This window comes from Momordica charantia (genome assembly GCF_013281855.1).
Source record: "Momordica charantia cultivar OHB3-1 chromosome 9 unlocalized genomic scaffold, Mcharantia_2.0 BLBB01000009.1, whole genome shotgun sequence".
Classification (NCBI taxonomy): domain Eukaryota; kingdom Viridiplantae; phylum Streptophyta; class Magnoliopsida; order Cucurbitales; family Cucurbitaceae; genus Momordica; species Momordica charantia.
The window spans coordinates 20206850-20225080 of NW_028275167.1; the positions used below are offsets into that span (position 1 = coordinate 20206850).

Consider the following 18231-nt stretch of genomic DNA (forward strand, 5'->3'; position numbering starts at 1 on the left):
TTTATAATGTAAACTTTCTGCCTTGGTAAAAATTTACGTTGAGATCTATAGAGCCCAAATCATCAAGAAAACTCGTGGCTTTGAAACGAGCGCTGTAGAATAAGATATAGTCAAGAGTCTGAGAAGACTGAAATTTGGCACTAGACTTGGGCGGCGCTGCACCTAGGCACCACCCACCACGGTGGTACTAAATTAGAAATAGCATTGATTTCTCAATACCAAAGATTTTATAATGTCTAATTTACTCTCTCCAAGTTACCAAAATTGAAATATTTTTATTTTATATATAAAAAGTTAATCTGCAAATTTCTCTTTAATTGTTTCTTACTTTGCCCCTAATAAGCCTAAATATCTTTCATGGCAATAAACTACCCAAAAATTTTCAATGCTAAAACATCGATCCCTGTTATGAGAATCTCACAAATATAGATACAACACTCGATACTATAATCTCTAAATACAGAGTCACTTCGCCATCCCAAATCTGTGACAAATTTCTAGTACTATAATAGTAACCTCGAGAGTCAAATTTAATCAAGCGTCAAATGTATGCACACACATAGGAGGGAGGGAGAGAATAGTAAATTCAACTCCTATAAATACAAAAGAGTAATCACAGCCATGCCCCTTGTGTCTGGCGTATCAACTTTTTTCAAAAGAAAAGAAAGAAAAAAAGAAGATTAAAACAGTAGATTATCATCCTACCTAAACTTTTTTTTTCTTTTTCGTTTTCCAAAGTACAAAAGTAACTGGAAAGTGCAGAAAAACCACAAAATACAGTGACTAATTACACAACTTCCCCAACCCTGTCTCTATAGAAATAGTTTTGAAAATGGCAGCTTCTACTTGTTCTCAGTCCCAAGTCACAGAGATCATTGAATTGGCAAGCCCTGATTCCTCAAATGTCATTTGGGCATCATAGTCCAGAGACTTTGTAGCTCCTGGAATTGCATGTGCCAATCTGAATGCTTTTGTCTCACCTTCCTCTAACTGAGAATGACAGAATGACCAAAGCAACTGCAACATAAAAAGGCCCTCGGGGTTAAAATGGAGGCAACTTTTGACTACGTCATGCATATAGCGCTCAGAAAACCCGATCAATCCAAAATCAAACCATAAGAGTTGTGTTTGATTATAAGCATGTAATTATCTAATATCTTCATGCTTCTTAGAAGGGCTTGAATAATTCATCCATAATGTTTTGGTAACTATAGTGAGATGAAAGCGTAGGAAAAAGAAGGTATAAAGAGAATTTAGCATGCCATTGCAGCTCTTGAGAAACAGTATTACCTGTATTGGATCAGTTCGGAGGAAATTCCTTTGGTATCTACGTCCATTCGGAAGACGCACTCCGATCCTGCAAAGAAGACTTCTGTCACCTTTGGGTTCTTCAGGCAATGGTGGATAGGTTGGAGGCTTCTGTTCTTCCTTCTCAGCACTTTTTGCATCCTTATTCTCAGAAGACAATTTGACTGTTTCCTTCATGCCTTCTAGAGAAACTGCCAAAGCACGTTGCACTTCCTCGTCCTCCTCGTAGTCCTCCTCATCTGCAGACAATAGTGAATAAAATTTATACACGTTACACTAATAAATATTACAATCTATTAGAGGTTGACCAATAAGATACAAATCAACATACCAATCATAACTCTCATCACAATGAAATTGAATATTTAACTTCACATGGTTTGGTTAGGCCACCCCTTCAAAAAAGAGGGCAGAACTTTATGGGTTCAATTGATTAGGGCCTTCCAATGGTGCATTTGGCTGAAAACAAACAACCGGGTCTTCAACGATAAATCCCTCTCTTTCACTAGTTTCTATGATGGAATTATGTTCATTAGCTACTTATAGTTTTATTCGCTGTTTTTGTAGTATGTGCTTCTGTACTAACCTCCTTAATGTTACTTGTTGATATACCAATGTTACTTGTTGATATTCCCAGTTTTCAAGTTTGTTTTAAGGTGTTATAAGCTCAAATTCAACAAAAATATAACTTTATACCCTTCCCCATCAGAACTATTACCACGCAAAAGACAGACATCTCATAAAACTATTGCCCCAATTTAATTATCCCATATCATCCGACCAAACTTAAAAGTGAACTAGGGAAAAGTTCTCCATTTCTTTGGAATACTAAATTTACAAACAGAACAAATGATCAAGACTTTCTCGATCTTGTTTCCATTTGTTCCTCTCCTGTTATTTTATTAGCTAAAGAGCCTGGTCTTGATTCTTGAGTCTTGTCAACATCTCAGTTTGTTTACCCAAATGCATCGACGATTGGTAAGTTGAAGCTCTCTCAGGTTGGTGGTTGAAAGGAAAACAAATCCTCTAGAAGGAGCTTTACTGTGGTTTATTGGGTTGGAAAGAAATCAAAGAATTTTTAACGATAAAGAAAAATCCATGGGTAGCCATCTATTATTATTCTGTACTAGAGTGCCCTTCACAAAAATTTATTTGCCAACTATATAACCTTTATTTTACCTAACCGAGATAGGAAGGTTTTAATGCAATAACTTTCTTCGGGCAGGGGTCTCTCTCACCCACCCAACCATCCCTTGTGAACGAGAACAAAAGACCACAAAATGACTTAAACCAAGAGTAGCTTAACTGTCTCCAACAACCCTTTTAGCTCACTTTCTTCCCTCTCTTTCAATTTTTTCTTGTTGTAATATTCCAATTGTTCTCAAGTCCTACACTTCAAAAACTGATTTGAACGTTCCTTCCACCACTCCCATATAAATTGGGGATATTAAACAGCCTAGGACTCTTCATCTACTCATACATCCTTAGCTGTTCGTTTGCCTTTCTTTAAATAACATATACGAAAGGAAAAAAGTTCAAATTATACAATCTCCCAAAGTGAGAGAGAAAAAAGAGAACATGAAAAAGTAAAAGGGAAATACAACCCAAAAGAACAAGAAAGAAGAAAACAGCAATGAGGGGCAGAACCAGCCAAGAATCACCACGAGCAAGTCTTGAAACACCAAAGGACTTCAAAAACGTCTTGGAACCGAAGGAAGAGACAGCCTTCGAAAAAACCACAAGGATGATGATCATCCCAGAAAAAAGAAGAGGCCCTCCAAAAAACTCATCAAACCAAGATAATCACAAAGAAACGCTGCTCCAAATGACGTTCCTTGACACCCTAGAAATGCTTCCAAAAACAGCCAAAAAGACTCCGGAGAAAAACCTCCTTGATTTTCCAAGAATAAAAAAATTAACCTACTGCGAGTAAAAGAAAACTGGCGAAAAAACCGTTTTAAAAACGTTTTCAGCTTCTCTGACACCTCGAAAGTCGAAGAGCCCTGTTAATCGGTTCAAGGGTGATCCCAATTCTCCAAAAAAATAAGGGATGATTGTTTGCTTTGGACTTTCTAACTTCTTGTCTTCCTTTTGCTCATTGAAAAGAAACTGAAATTCTTCCTCAAACAATTGTTCACCGAGATCTTCAATCGAAGGTTCGAAAGACTTTTGGGGATGAATCCAAACTACTAATACTAACTGCATAATTATCAGAATCTTCTTCATCACCAAAAAGATCTGATCTAGAGACAAGTTCCTTCGATCCCTACCTTCATGTGGAGTTGATTGATCCATATGAAAGGGACTTTAGACCAACTTCTTTTCCTTTATTGCTTGAATATTTTTTTTGAGACCATCATCATAGAGCCCCAGTTTGTTCCTAGTACCTCCAAATCCTTTTTGACCGAATGAGCCCAAATTTTCTCATTCTTTTTGGAAAAAACTTCTTCAGCCAATTGATTTTCTTTAAATGCCTCTAAACAGGTCCTTCAAAAACAGTGCTGAGCTGACTTTTGGGCTCTTGATAGACAAACTTTCAACATATCCTAGAAGGCTACCCAGCCACTTTTGTTCCAACCTCTCTTCCTTCCCCCAGAAGGAGGCCAAACAGTGCACTCCAAGTCGGATCTGAACTTGCGGATCTACATGTTCCCATCTCATCTCTTTCTTGTTTAAAGAAGTAAGCTTGCACAGGTCCTTGCAACAGATCAACAAGATGCTTTTCAAACCATGTCAGATGGGAATGATGTAGAGACAGCACGGATGTAGTAGACAAATCCTCCACAAAATAACAATCTTTCTCAAACCTAATGCAGTAGTAATTATTCTCAATACAATAACTATTAATCTCCATTGAAGCAATAAGGAAATCTAGGAAGAACTGAACAATGAACACTGAGCCGTCGTTGCCATTGCGTCTGTAGGGGAAGCCTCATTTACGTTCACGCAAGAGGTCATGCAGGAGGAGCCTTGCTGACGTTCTTGCAGGAGGAGCATCGCTGCTGGTTCGAATCGCTCGTGACGTCGAGGAGAGGGTCGTTGATCTGGTGCATCGTGGGTGCTGCTCGCCGGATCTACTACATAGTGGAGACTCCACCGCCAGAGTTTGGTCATTATGCTGTTGTTGTTGGAGTCACTGTTGCTCGCAGAGGAAAGCGTCTCTGGAGTGTAGTATGTGTAGGGGGAGAAATGCTGCCATCACCTCTTGGAAGCCCACTAGATTCAAATCTCCATTGTGAATAAAGATTTCCTTTGTGGATTCTTTGAGAACTTTTAACATATACATTAGTTAAAAGTTCAAATTGTTGTTTTGTTAGTTGAAAGTTCATTGGTGAATTAGTTAGAGGGAGTTTTCTAATGAAAAGTAGAGGAGGCCAAAACAACGGGATGACAACTTCCAAATTAAAAGCAAACACATTCATCACTTATCATCAATCTGGCATTATACTATCCTATCACACAAGAAAAGAGATGAAAAAAATGGATAATCAAACATGAAAGGTGGAAGATAAAAAACTCTATACCTTTAACTTTCAATGAAGTAATGGAACTCTCTCTTGGACGTTTATGAGATAAGGTGACATGATGATCCTTGGGACCTCCATCCATGAAGGGCAATAGATCCTGCAGGAAACAAGATCCACTTTCCAGATCAACCAAACCCATTACTAAGATAGACTATAAAAATCTCTACAATATTCACCTCAAGTAAACGTTCAGGTTGAACCATTCCAAACCAAGAGTGCATTTTTTGCCCTGTAATAGGATCGATGACAAGAACTGCAGGAATTGATTCTAGTTTATAATATGTGCAGACCTTTTGGCCTTCAGTTGAATCGTCATACACCTGTGCAAATAACAGGTTATGATTTAAAAAAAATGGAACTGATTACGAAATCTAAAAAAACTAATGTTATTATAAATGATAAAAGGGTGAGCACAAAATTCAAGGGACACATTCTTTTGAGGAACAACTTGCCTAAATTGTTCTGTTGTCTAGAGATCCAATTTTTAGGGAAAAAGAAAACAGAGAGAAAATTTATGCGAAGTGATGAGAGGCCATAAGCTATGAGTGCAAATAAGATTTGATTCTTAGAAACAACTATATATAGTAGTAAATATATGAACATTATTCATCTAGCCTAGAATGAAGCAGACCTGCCAAAAGATAAAATTGGTAGTAATGGTTTGAGAAACAGCTTCATTTGCCCATGTATCCCGGTTAAGCTACACAAAGCAAAATAGTAATCCCAAGTAAGTGCATATTAAAAGGTAAACAACTGAGATGAGAAATCACCATGGCAGAAAAGTACCATGTGCGAGGTGAATTCCTTGGTGGACTGCAAATTTACAATCAGCCACTTGTCCTGGACGCAGGCAGCACCTTTTGCCTGAAGTCAGAAGATAAAACCTTGAATACCATAAACGTACAAAATAAACACAGAGCTGCATCATTACATTACACTATCGGCAAAATGCTCGGGATCATCTTTATACTAAACTTAAATCATAAGAATGAGAACTAGAATTATGATCTTAAGATTGAAATAAAATTAAAACTAGTACAAGTCAGAAGCTTCAATTTTTTTTTTTTTTATCTTAAGATTGATTCCCTATTTCTTTTTTATTGTTTTTAACTCTAATTAAAAGAAAAAATATTGACATAGTTCTATAACATACTACAATACCTATTAGGCATACAAATTTTACATTTTTATGATCTTTATTCTATTTAAAATGAAGCTTACGCCTCGTACCACCTCAAGGCTAACACCTCGCCTCGCCTCTCTATGAAAAAAAGTATCAAACCTACCTTAAGATTTTAAAACATTAGTTAGAAAGACAAAATATCAAGGCTTCCCTTTCCAAGTGAATTTGGGAATACCATGGTAAGAAAGAGCCTTCGTGGAGGAAGGTCATAGATGCTAAATATGGAACCACTTCTTTCAACATATAAAGCCCAAAAATGTGCAATGTTCCTCATCTTCTTCTTAGGCCTTCCTTACCTCCAAGATCACATTAGTTGTGGATAAATGTTGTCAAAGCCATTATTCCAGAAATTTGGTTTAGGGTTTAGGTGTGGTTTGAATGCGTTGAGTTGGAAAGCTAAAAGCTTTATGATGGTGTGCACAGACTTAAATTTTTTTTTTTAAACAAGAAACAAACTTTTCATTGATAATATGAAAAGGAAGAAAAATTTTCAAGGATACAAGCTCCCAAATGAAGCGAAAAAAGAAGAAAAACAACCAAACAAGGAACAAAAATACAAGACAACAGACCAAATAATCAAAACCACAATCAACTAACCAAAAAGCAACCTCAACGTATCAAAAGCCAAAGTAAAAGCAAAAAAACTAAAAGAGCGGAGGCTTGAAAAAACTTTCTTCACTGAAGCTGGCAAAACCAAAATGACTTTCTGCAAAGGAGAATCCAAAACAACCACTTAATAAGCCTGAGGATCTAAATATTTCATGAGTAACAAGTATAAAGGTATTGACCGGCAGAATGAAGAAGTAATGAATCTGAAACCTCTCCCCACCAAGAAAAGAGTCACCTAATACAAGCTCTTCAAAACTCAGCCCGTTTAAAACCCTTAATGCTCTCCTTTAAAGCCAAGAAGAACTTAAAATAGGCTCATCCCTCAAAACTGCTGCACTGTAGAGCCAACCAAAAATTTTGCTACCCTTACAAAAAGCCTACTTATCCATGACCACATGGCGTGTAAGAATGGTAATAGAGCCTCTACCTCTTTTCGAACAACACTTGGCGGCTGGACGTTTCCTTGGCATCTTGTTTTCCCCTCAATTATTCTATCAGCCTCTACAAAACATCCTCGGTGAAGGATCTATGAGAGGAGGAATCAGTTCCCAGGGACTTGAGGATAAGGACCCTTCTTTTTCCATTAAAAAACAATTTCATTTTTTATATTAAATTACAAAAAGAGGGGCAAATCCCAACCCAAGAGAGTTACAAAAAAACCTTCTCCAATGGGATAAAAGAGAAGAATAGCTATAGTGGTGGGAGAGGGAGCATTTACACCAAGTAATAACCAAGAAAATCATAGCATCAAAAGTCAGTCGAAAAAAAGTTCCGTATCTTTATTCTTTGAAGATTCTTTTAGTTTCATTCTTGCCAAGCAACCCAAAAGAAAGCTGGAATAAAGTTCATCCATAGAAGCTGCTTTTTCTTTTAAAACAAATGATTTCCAAAGGACGAGAGAGAGATGGAGAGCTACATGCAGACCAAAGCTTGATAGAAGAATAGCCCAAAAATTTGCAGCAAACTCACAGGAAATGATGACGTGCTATTGAGATTCTAGATTGTTCTTGCATAATGAACACCATTCTGGGGAAACCATTGTGGGGGAATATTCATACAGGGCATCATCCCTCTGTTAATAGCCTTATGGCTAAGCTCTGAAAGACAGAATTTTACCTTCTCTGGGTAGTGTTTTTTCCCAATGGCTTCATAAAGGTGAGGGACAGTATCCAGAATTTTCAAAGAAAGATCTTGTAAAAGTGAGGTAGGAGAAGGGGGGATGGGAGGAGAGAGAGAGGCGTGTGTGGATGGGTAAGGGCGAGAGAGGTAGTTTTCAGAGCCGGTTCAAAGGGGAGGGGGTTTGTGAACAGTTTGGTCCCAGCCACGAGGAAGGTATTTTTTTATGCAAGCTCAATCGGTTTTAGGGGAACCAAGGGAGGCAAAGAGAGGCAAGGGTGATTCTAGATAGAGAAAGGCCCAAAAAAATCTCCCAAAATTCTTTCCCTTTTAAGCTTTGACCTCCAATATTCTAAGGAAGACTTAGTTTGGGGGCCAGGCTATATTACCGAAAATGAAGCCAAGGGGCCACCCGTTTCAGAAACCAAACAGGGCAGGTTTGTAGGCAGAGGGATGTCCTCTGGTACACAGCATGTGAGGTTGCCAGCACGAGTTGCTCTATGGTACAGACCTAGAAGTCTGTCACCACCTTTGTCCGGCCGAAAGTCAATATTTTCCGGTGGTAAAGCTCCATGGATTTCGGCTTAACATCCAATATAGTGTTCTGTGGTAAAAAAGGGATCAATTTGTATTGATAGCTAAAAATGTTCAGCAAAGATAGTTGTTGGTACAAAACCATTAGCGTTCCTTCTGACTCGAATAGTTACTTCCAAAAGATCCAAACGAGAAAGGGTTTTCTTGGAAGCCCCAATGCAGCCACCCAACTATAGTCTATTATCGATGAAGTGTAGAGTTTCTTCATCCCATTTATCCAACGACCGATTCCTAATTTTGATCCAACTCCTGTAAGAAGGAACCATGGGAGATGCTGTTGAGGCCTGGCTGTTCCAAGGGGGCAAATTTTAAGTTGAAAGCATCCACTTTGTAGCTTTATTTTATTGAAGAAAGAGTTCGAGCTTTTTCCTTGTCTTCACATTTGAGAAGAGCCTTGTCTATTGAAAAAGGGTTGACGGCACAGGAATGGCTGATGTGGACTTGAAGGGCTCACATGATTGTAAACCAATCATCATGAAAATGTCTCCGGAAGACAATGATAGAGGTGTCCAAGTTGGGTAGCTATGTGGTTTAGTGTCCTTGCGTATTAACTCCTTCTGGGGCTCGGCTCTCCTCTTCTTTAATACCTCACAAAAGGAGGTAGAGGGTTTTAGCTAGTGACAGGTTGGTAGAGGACAATAAATGTGCAGGGTTGGTTGAAGCAGTGTTTTTAAAAGCTCGAGGTACACTAAAGCGCAATAGACCTCTGGAGCTTAAGCTCGAGGTGCAAAAAAAAACGCATGCCTTTTTTCGCAAGGCACACTATATATAAAATAAATAAAAATATATATACACACGTATATAACATATAAAAGCCAAACAATATTCAAAGTTCAAACATTATAAAGAGAAAAAAAAGAGAGAGAGCAAAGGTTGAGAAATCACAAAGATGGAAAGCTGCTGGGTGGAGGTTTTGTTACAGAGAAAATATTTCCTTCCATGTGAAGGAAGAGAGGGAAATCACAGAATATTAAAGGTCAAATGATTCACGTAAATGGAGGGAGAGATAATTGAAAAGATTGTGGAAAGATTGAGATCTTTTCCAAAAATAAAGGAAAAGATTGGAAATTTAAAATATTATGGGCTTTGGGCTCATTTTGAGATTTAAAAAAACCCTAAATGCAAGGGTTGTTGCATTTAGGGTAATTAGGGTTTTTTAATAGTTTTACAGAAGCCCTTGAAGCTGCACTTTGCGCTTCGAGGCTTCGAGGGAGGCACGCGCTTAAGGCGTGTCTCTTTCATTTCACCTTGACTTGCACCTTGCACTTAGCACTTGGGCGCTTGCCCCATGCGCGCTTTTTAAAACACTAGGTTGAAAGAGCAGAGTTGAGCTGTGATGGAGTCTTGGCAGGGAAGTTTTTAAGGAGGTTGAGAAAGGAGAGCCATCCTTTTCTGTTTTCGACGACAGGGACAAGGATTTTGTTAATGCTTCCATTATTGCCCAACCTGGCAATCTCTACTAGAGTACTTTTCTGTTAAATGTCTTTTCAACCCACAGTGTTTGTTCATCAATCCTTGTTTCCTTGAAGAACTTTTGGTTGATGGGCAAATGTACAAGTAAAGCAAACCATGATCTGAGCCATTGAGAGAGGACTAGTAGATAGAAATGAAAAAGGATGTGACTAATAGATTCGGTGATCTTGGCACGGCTGCCTCTGCACCTGTTGTCCACATCAATAGAGAAGCTTTTCCATTCAATTACAACTGTTGAAGCGGCTGAGGTAGACTACTAATACATGGTTCATCGACGAGGAAGAGGTTAGAGAAAACATGGGGAAGATGGTGGAGGGCTGGAATGTAAGGGTGGGGTGAAAGAGGGGGAGAGAGGAGTCATTCTTTGGAAAAGGTAAGATTTCGATCAGCTTAGTTTGTTGAGAAGAAGACACAGAAAAAATTCTTCTCCCTAAAGAATTTCCATACAGATTTGTCTGGGAGTCCTGTTAATTGAACCAATGGAAGATACTGCAATAGGGCAGCCCATTCATCAAGTTCTCTACATTTTTATTTTATTATTATTATTATTTTTTTTTTTTTTGGTAATCCCTCGGTTAAATGGAGTTAAGGCACTAGTGCATGAGTTGTGGTATGAAAGAAACTTGAGGTTTTTGTTGAAAAGAAGCAGCCTCCTTCAGTACACTTGGTTCCAGCTAAATTCAAGGCTTCCCTTTGGAGTTCTTTATCTTCTCTATTTAAATCTTTTTCCCCAAGTTTGATTAGTTTGATTATCTTGTTTTTGGGTGCTTTTATTGCAATTTTATGAGTTTTGGATTTATTTGTAATTTTTGCTTTTTCACCCTTTCGAGAGTTTGTTCCTTTTCATTATTTCAATGAGAAGTTCGTATCTTGTTCAAAAAAAAATTATTATTTTTGGTAAGGAATGAAATATGAGTGAAATTACAAAAGGGTGGGGGAGGTGTAAGCCTTGCAAACCAAGGGAGTTACAAGAAACTTCTCAAATTGATCAACCTTTAATGTTCTCAACCTTAATGTTCCATACTCCTGAATCAGCCACCCAAAATTCCTACAACAGCATGGTTTTTCAAGGATAAATAAAAAAAATAAGGGGGAACTTGTTACAAGCTAAGGCAGCACCCGACAGCTACAGATCCTCCCAAAGGAGATATTTGCCCCAATTCCAACCTTGTATGATAGGCAGACAAAGACCAAATTCTGATTTCAAGATATATTTTCAAGGACCTCAGGCAGAAGCAAAAAGAAAAGGCATGGTTTCGAGTTCAACGATAAGGATCCATATTTTGCATCAATGGCTTTCCTCTAAAGGGGCTGAGTTTTCTTGATGTATCTCCAAATCCCCTTGTAGAGGAGAGCTCTATTCTTGTTTTTAAGATTGTGGAGACCAAGACTGCGGTTCTCTAAGGGGAGAAGAATTTTTTCTGTCTCCTCCTTTCCAAATGTAGTTATTGTAAATTTCCTCTAAGGAAAGAATAACCCAGATGGCATCGCAATAAGAACATATAATACAAAGGGAGGTTTGTTAATGTGGCTTATATGAGGGTGCCTCTCCCTCCCTTGGAAATGTTAGAGTTCTTCCATGCTTGGAATCTTTTTTCTACTTTTTCAATCATTGGTTCCCAAAACGATAAGGTTCGGTGTTGCCATACACCTCTTCACCAAAATAGCCTCCAATCATTGACATTATTGAGTCACCCCTTTCATCAGATGTCCCCAAAGGGACTATTGGATCACCCCTTTTAAAAGGAGGGAATGTTCTTTGGATGCACTTCATCATGGCATTATTTTGGACTAATTGAAAGAAAAGAAACCAAAGGCTTTTCTTGGATAAGAAACAACCTTTAAATTTCCCAAATTTCATATATCAATGAAATTGTCTCTTTCCAAAAAAAAAAACCCTTATAATTAGTTTTTTTTTTTAACACTATAGCCTTCTTGGCCATTTATTGAGCTAAATTTCTCCCTTTTTTCATTATTACAGCATATCTTCTCTTTTCACCAATTGGAGATTTTTTTTTTTTTTTGTAATTACTTTGATTTGGGGCCGTTTTCCCCATCTTTCATAATTTCAGGCTATCAATGAAATTTATTCTTACAAAAAGGAAAAAAATAAACTCTAAATAATAATATAAACACACAACCAATTTCCTATTCTTGTTCATTTTTTATCCAACTTAAACACTATTGTGAGATTATGTATGTGAGAATTGACAATTGTTTGCTTCTTCCTCTAGTGGAAAAAACTGCCATAGAGGTAAGGGTTTTGAGGAAGGGCGAAGCCAGAAAGCACATGGTGCTCAAGAATAACATCCACGGAAATACCAAAGTTCAATTTGTTGTCTAGCTCATTGGGGCAGTGTAAAGCAAATTAGTAGCCTTATCTACACAGAAACCTGTAATATCCTCAAGATCTTCCTCCAAGTAACTTCTAACACTTTGACATTCAAAGTAGGTATAAAACAAACCATTATCCTCAAAGTGACACTTTGAGGTTTCAAATATATTGCAATGGCAAGACATGCAGTACATAAAGTAATGGCAAGAATTATATTGCCTTTGTAAAACAAAAATTACTGTTTCATTAGAGACAAAAAAAAAAAAAAAAAAAAAAAAAGAGGAATGAGAAGTTTAGCACAAATATGAATTATTCCATAAAATAAAATGCTTAACTTCAATTCTATTACCTTTTATAAAACCCAAAGATTCCTTAGCCCCTAAGAGCACTGTTGTCTCAATTTGAGCTGGTGTGTTAGACTGCTTAAACTCAAACTTGCATTTGGCAGCCAGTTTTTTAATCCCACTCACAAGATTACACAAACCCCTTGGTTTTATGAGAAATTTGTTTCTAAAAACAATTCCCTCACAAAATTCCTGACGCTCAATTTGAGAGAAGCTTGCACTACCGCCTCTTCACCTCCATCCTTTCATCTACTACCTAAACCCTACTTTTACCTCTAATGTGTTTTACCTCATCTCTCCCTCCTACCATCTTCCTAAATCTTTCCTTATGTCATTCCTTTTTTTTAGTACAAGTGGAGGTGGGGGATCGAACCCACAACATCTTGGTTGGAGATATATGTCAATTACTGCTGAGCTATGCTCGCTTTGGCTTCATTATGTCATTCTTATGGACAATTCTCTAGCTGGAGGTGATTATTATTGAAGAATATTTGAATAGTTCTTTTATTATGTACTCGAAAATAAAGTGATAGTTAGGAAATGTCAAAGATTTGATCTAACAAGGACTGAATTTATACAAGTTGAGTCTCCATCCCAACACAAGCGTGAAAAGAAGATAATGAAAATAAACAAACTACCAACCACATGAACACAGCCTTCTTTCTCTCAAAAGTACTAGGCAATGTTCCATTAATGCAAAACAATATGGCATGCACATCAAGAAGTTCAAACTTAATGATCTAAATTTCTGTGAAGATCATGAAGAAAAAAAGTACAACAAGGGACATGATACTAGCCTTTTCAAAGGACCCACTGAACATCAAATGGTAAGGAGGACGATACAGCGAAGCCAAATTATCTCGAGGATTGCCACTCGTGGATGCTGCACCTTCTTCTGATTCCCAGACATCATGAGGTTTCACTTCATTTTGCAAGTTCCGCAATCCTATTGATGAGCCAGATTCATTTGGCAGATAGCCCATAGTTGTTCTGGATAAAGTTAACCAATCTCCACATCTTAGAAAATAAAGTTAATCAAATAGCAAATACAAAATCGAATGTTGTATCATGTAGAAACAAACTAATGCAACATGAAGGCTTGAAGAATAGAAGAGCTTGTAAAAACCATTCTAAACATAAAATGAAAAGAGCACACAGAAACTTATGCTGAAAAATGTTACTACACTGTTTTGACTGGACGTATAAACCAATTTTGATACAAGCTAAAACGATGCAAGTTGGTAGTACAAAAATAATTAATTTTGCAGTCAAGGAAGAAAGTAGTTGAGGTAATTCATTTGTTTTACCTTCTGCGAACTGATGTAACAGCCAGCCAAAAAAAAAGCCTCAAGGAGTGTTTTAGAAAAATCACCAAGGATGCTCAAGGAAGAAGCTCTTTTTTCCAAGTGGGGTTGGAGATATTTTGAGTAACCTAATGGCATAATAGGGTAGCAAGTGCATATAGTGAAGATGTTTTTTGGTGGCATACTAGTATAAGGAGAAGAGGAAGTTGTAGAAGTGAGTTTCCATTTCAAAGCTTTAGAATCATGAGGAAAATTTTTCTTTTGTTAACAATGGTGACACTGAGAGGACTGCCTTTAGGAGAAATGATTGGATTGGAGGCAATGTTTATGTGAACAATTTCCTAGTTGGGTGGTTGTAAATAAAGTGTTTGGTGTTCGATTGTAGGGGTAGTGGGTGTCAATCTTGGAAGATTATTAATATATTACTAGGAGGAATTCAAGGGAGAAAGAAATCAGGGAATTTAGTTCACTGCCGGCCATATTGGAGGGTGCTTGTCCACAAACAGGAGACGAACAAATTTAAAAGGTGAGTTTTTCTGAAATTTTTTAGGTTCCGTCCCAGATGAGGACATTCAATAATTCTTTCACGCTAGGCAATGTTCCATAAATGCAAAACAATACAGCTTTGCCAAATGACCCAAAAAAACCTCCTCTCTCTTACTTTACTGGGCCATCCCACTATAGAGGGAAAAAGAAGCTTCTTTGGACGCACTTACCAGTGTTTGGACAACGTGGTATGAAAGGAATCAAAGGATCTCCAACGACAACAAAGCAAACTTCTGTTTATTTTTTTTATTCTAGCCTTTTTGGCTATCTCTTGATGTAAATTATCTCCCCTCTCCTTTGGATTGGGGCTATCTTCCCCTCTTCTTTTGTAACTTCATACCATCAATGAAATTGTTGTCTTTTTCCTTCTTTATCTATCCCCCACCCTCGACTTTGTTTCAAACCAATGATTTTCTTATTAACTTGTACGAAATATATTTCCTTTCCCACCACATAGGCTTCAAGGTTTCTTTTTCTTTGATGTCCTTCTATAACCCACTTTTTGTTCTCACCTCCATACTTCTCAGGACATTCCCGAAATACTAACCACCCTCATTCATTTATCTCCACAGGAATCATAATGTTTATATTCATTCCATCATTCATTTGACAAAGTCAGGACACCATCTAAACTGATTAGTAGCTTTCAACATCCAGCACGTTCCATTTTCAAATCCAGCCTTCTTAAAGGATTTATTGTTCAAAATTGGTTCTAAAGGAGCTCTACTAAAGCTTTTTGTTCTAACCATTGCAACTGCTCCCATTGCATTCTGCTATTAAAAGATGAGAACTTTCTCTTCTTCTCAACTTGAACCCAAATAGTTAATTACTAATCCAATGGAAAAAGAACTTACTTTCCGCACTACAACTAATAAACTCCATGGTGAAACTCAAACTGAACTCAATTTTCATAATAAAAGAATAAAAGAACACGTTGGAGAGGAGAGAGAGAGAGGAATCCTTTAGTCCCCTCAGTTTCTTTCTAACCAAGTCTTCTCAAGAATGGTGTTTACAACACAAGAAAGAATTGTCTTAAATTTCATCTTGAAAGGAGGTTGGAAATTAATTTATTTAATAAATAAGAAATCAATTAAAATTGTAAATTGATATATAAAAAAAAAAGTATATATTTTATGACCAGAAATGAACAAATTTTAACTTTATGAGTTTCATAGTCTAAAAACCAATTTAGAAATATATTCTACATCTTACTAATTTTAAGATATAAAGAACTTTTATACATTAGAAAAAAAATTAATTAAATTAAGGTCCACATGGTTATGAACATTCTTGAGTCAAAATTCAAGTTTATACAAATCAAAATGACAAAGGATAAAACTTTTTAAGGCTACCATTCAAGCTAGTTTTTATTTTGCTTACTATGCAGTACTCAATCAACAAATTGCCTCATTAAAGAATCCAAGACCTAATTAAATAAGGAAAACGAAAACCAGAAGCTACACATTAATGATATGCAATCATGAGTTCACCAAGAAAATAATATTTTCACTTGAAAACATAAAATCCCATGGCAGACACTACATTACATTTATGAAATACTAAACATAAACTCTATTGCTTTTAACCAAATTAACATCAACTCCTTTGGAGTTCACCATCAGACAACAGTGATCTTACTGTGTTAATGCATATGTGATGAAAAAACAACTAACGACTAAGAATGTCTACACACGAGGCAGATGCCCAACGAAATTCTATTAATTAGGAATTGGGACTAGCAATAAAAAATACAAAGAGTAGAATCAATAATGGATGTAAAATTATCACAAGTACACCTAAAAGACATAAAGCAAACCTAAAAGACATAAAGCAAGAGAGTGAATCAGCCATTAAGCAAGCACAGAAAAGATGCATACCCATACAACATTGCATCATCATAAAGAGCTTCCCTTATAACAGGTAGAGGAGGGCGGACTTCATCCTCAAATTGTCCAAATGTTCCAGCTCCCACATGATTTCCAGATTCACTGAGCCAATTGTAAAACCAATGTTAAAGAACTAACAATTGAGCTACAATTACCCACTCGTCACAAACATAAACAAAGGGCAGGACAAACATACTTTGAAGTCTGATCAGTTGTAGAATTGATTTGTTCATTTGTAGTTGGTGGTGAGGGTACAGATGATCCAGGCACTCCTCCTCCTCCTTCATTACCGACATAAAACAGCTGAATAGCATCCTCCAGCTTCCAACTTGTTGCCTGTCCATACAGCATTCAACGTTTAGAGTCATAAAACATATCAACAAGAAGTTTTTCTCAAAATAGTCTCAAAAAACTAAGAGAAGAGGAAGAAGAAGAAGTGCTTCCACAAGCTTCCAACATCTTGGTCCCCCTCCATAAATCATCCAATACATAGCCTCATGTAATATGTTAACTCTCAGTTTTCATCGAAGTAGTCCAAAACCCAAGGGAAAGAACAATAACAAGAAGAATAAAATCAAGAACTTACTTGATTAAACAACAAAAAAGAGGAAGTACCAGAAAGGGAAAGAATAGATATGGAGACTCATTTAGTAATAAATATAAATGTAGGATATGAATATATATAAAGAAAATTCTTGAACTAAAATCTTGATCGGGGAACTTGATAGATAGCATTCCACCCCACAGAGACAAACGCATCATGCTGTATTCTCCAACCCCACAGCCGTAAACCAAACACCAACATTAAAAAAGGGTCCTGAGTTCTGATTCCGAACCCCTCAGTGTCGAGTTGAACAGATAACAACAACATTAGCCATAAGACGAAGTTTTCAATCTCGAATACAACAGAGTAGAAGTTGAGTGAACAAAAAGAACTGGCAAAAGGGGATGGAAAGAAACCTGCAAAAATTGCCTAGCAGTGTCGGCAGTTTGGCCCACAGCAATCTCGAGGAAGGAGGAGACCATACTCTGCTTATCGGTGGCTGAGAGCACCCCTTCCATTTCCCCCCCTTCGAATCGCGACGATCCGCACACTGCAAAATGGCGTTGAAAGAACAAATTTTCTTAGGTTCTTTGATTCGCTTCGCTTCGCTTCGGCGGGTTCCAATCGGCAATCAATCAGTTAAATAGTGTCACAACGCAGGCAAATCTTCTTGCGACTACCAAAATTGCCAGTGAGATCTAATCGGCGACGAGATTTTGAAGATTCCCAAAAGTGAAAAAAATAAATAAATAAATAAAAACGAAATTAGAACAAATTAAGAGAGAGAGGATGGAAACATCTTCCGGTAGAATTCATAAGTATTTGAAGTAACCTTTTTACTGACCAGTCGCAGAGTCTTGTGACAGTCGAGAGACCTACTGGTTTAAATCATTTCTTTTTTCTTTTCTTTTTTTTTTTGGTAATAACTAAGGGCCGTTCGGTGTTCCTTTTTTTTCCCTTTTGTTTCTTTTTTTAGATCCTAAATTTTTAAAATATCTTCGTCTCTAAAATTTTAGATTAGTCTTTCTATATGGGTACTTGAAAGATTTTAAAATATCTATTTTGGTTTTGAACCTTTTTTTGGCTTTTTAACAAATCAATAATGTAGTTTTGATATGTAGGTATAATAGCATGTTAATTTGCGCCTGAGTTCAATATAACGTAGGTTGGAGGTAATCATGAATTTTAACTATTTTGAGAACGCGTGCCAAATGGACGAGTTGACCTATAAGGGAGCATCATATACGAGGAAGACCTATATAGAGAAGAGAAAATAGTTCGACGCTCAAGTCAATAAGAATTTGATGTATCGCTCCTAAGACGAGAAATCATAATTACATACATGCATATGGAAATGATCTCTGTATTTATAAGCTAAATCTTATGGGTCACGTGAGATACCTCGACTTGGTCCTCAAGAGCTCTTGAAGTTAATGACCGTACAAATCATTTCTATTTATCC

At 37.1% G+C, this 18231-nt stretch overlaps 1 protein-coding gene across 1 annotated transcript; it reads right to left on the bottom strand.

Annotated features, from left to right (window-relative positions):
• Positions 1 to 578: 578 nt before the first annotated feature.
• LOC111023889 (UBX domain-containing protein) lies at positions 579 to 17581 on the bottom strand. Its single transcript, XM_022301387.2, has 10 exons — positions 17186 to 17581; positions 16422 to 16561; positions 16217 to 16327; positions 13287 to 13479; positions 5622 to 5699; positions 5467 to 5535; positions 5012 to 5155; positions 4833 to 4932; positions 1291 to 1547; positions 579 to 1017 (listed from the first exon to the last, which is right to left on the bottom strand). The coding sequence occupies exons 1-10, from the start codon at positions 17285 to 17287 to the stop codon at positions 853 to 855; spliced, it is 1359 nt and encodes a 452-aa protein (XP_022157079.1). The 5' UTR covers positions 17288 to 17581; the 3' UTR covers positions 579 to 852.
• Positions 17582 to 18231: the final 650 nt, after the last annotated feature.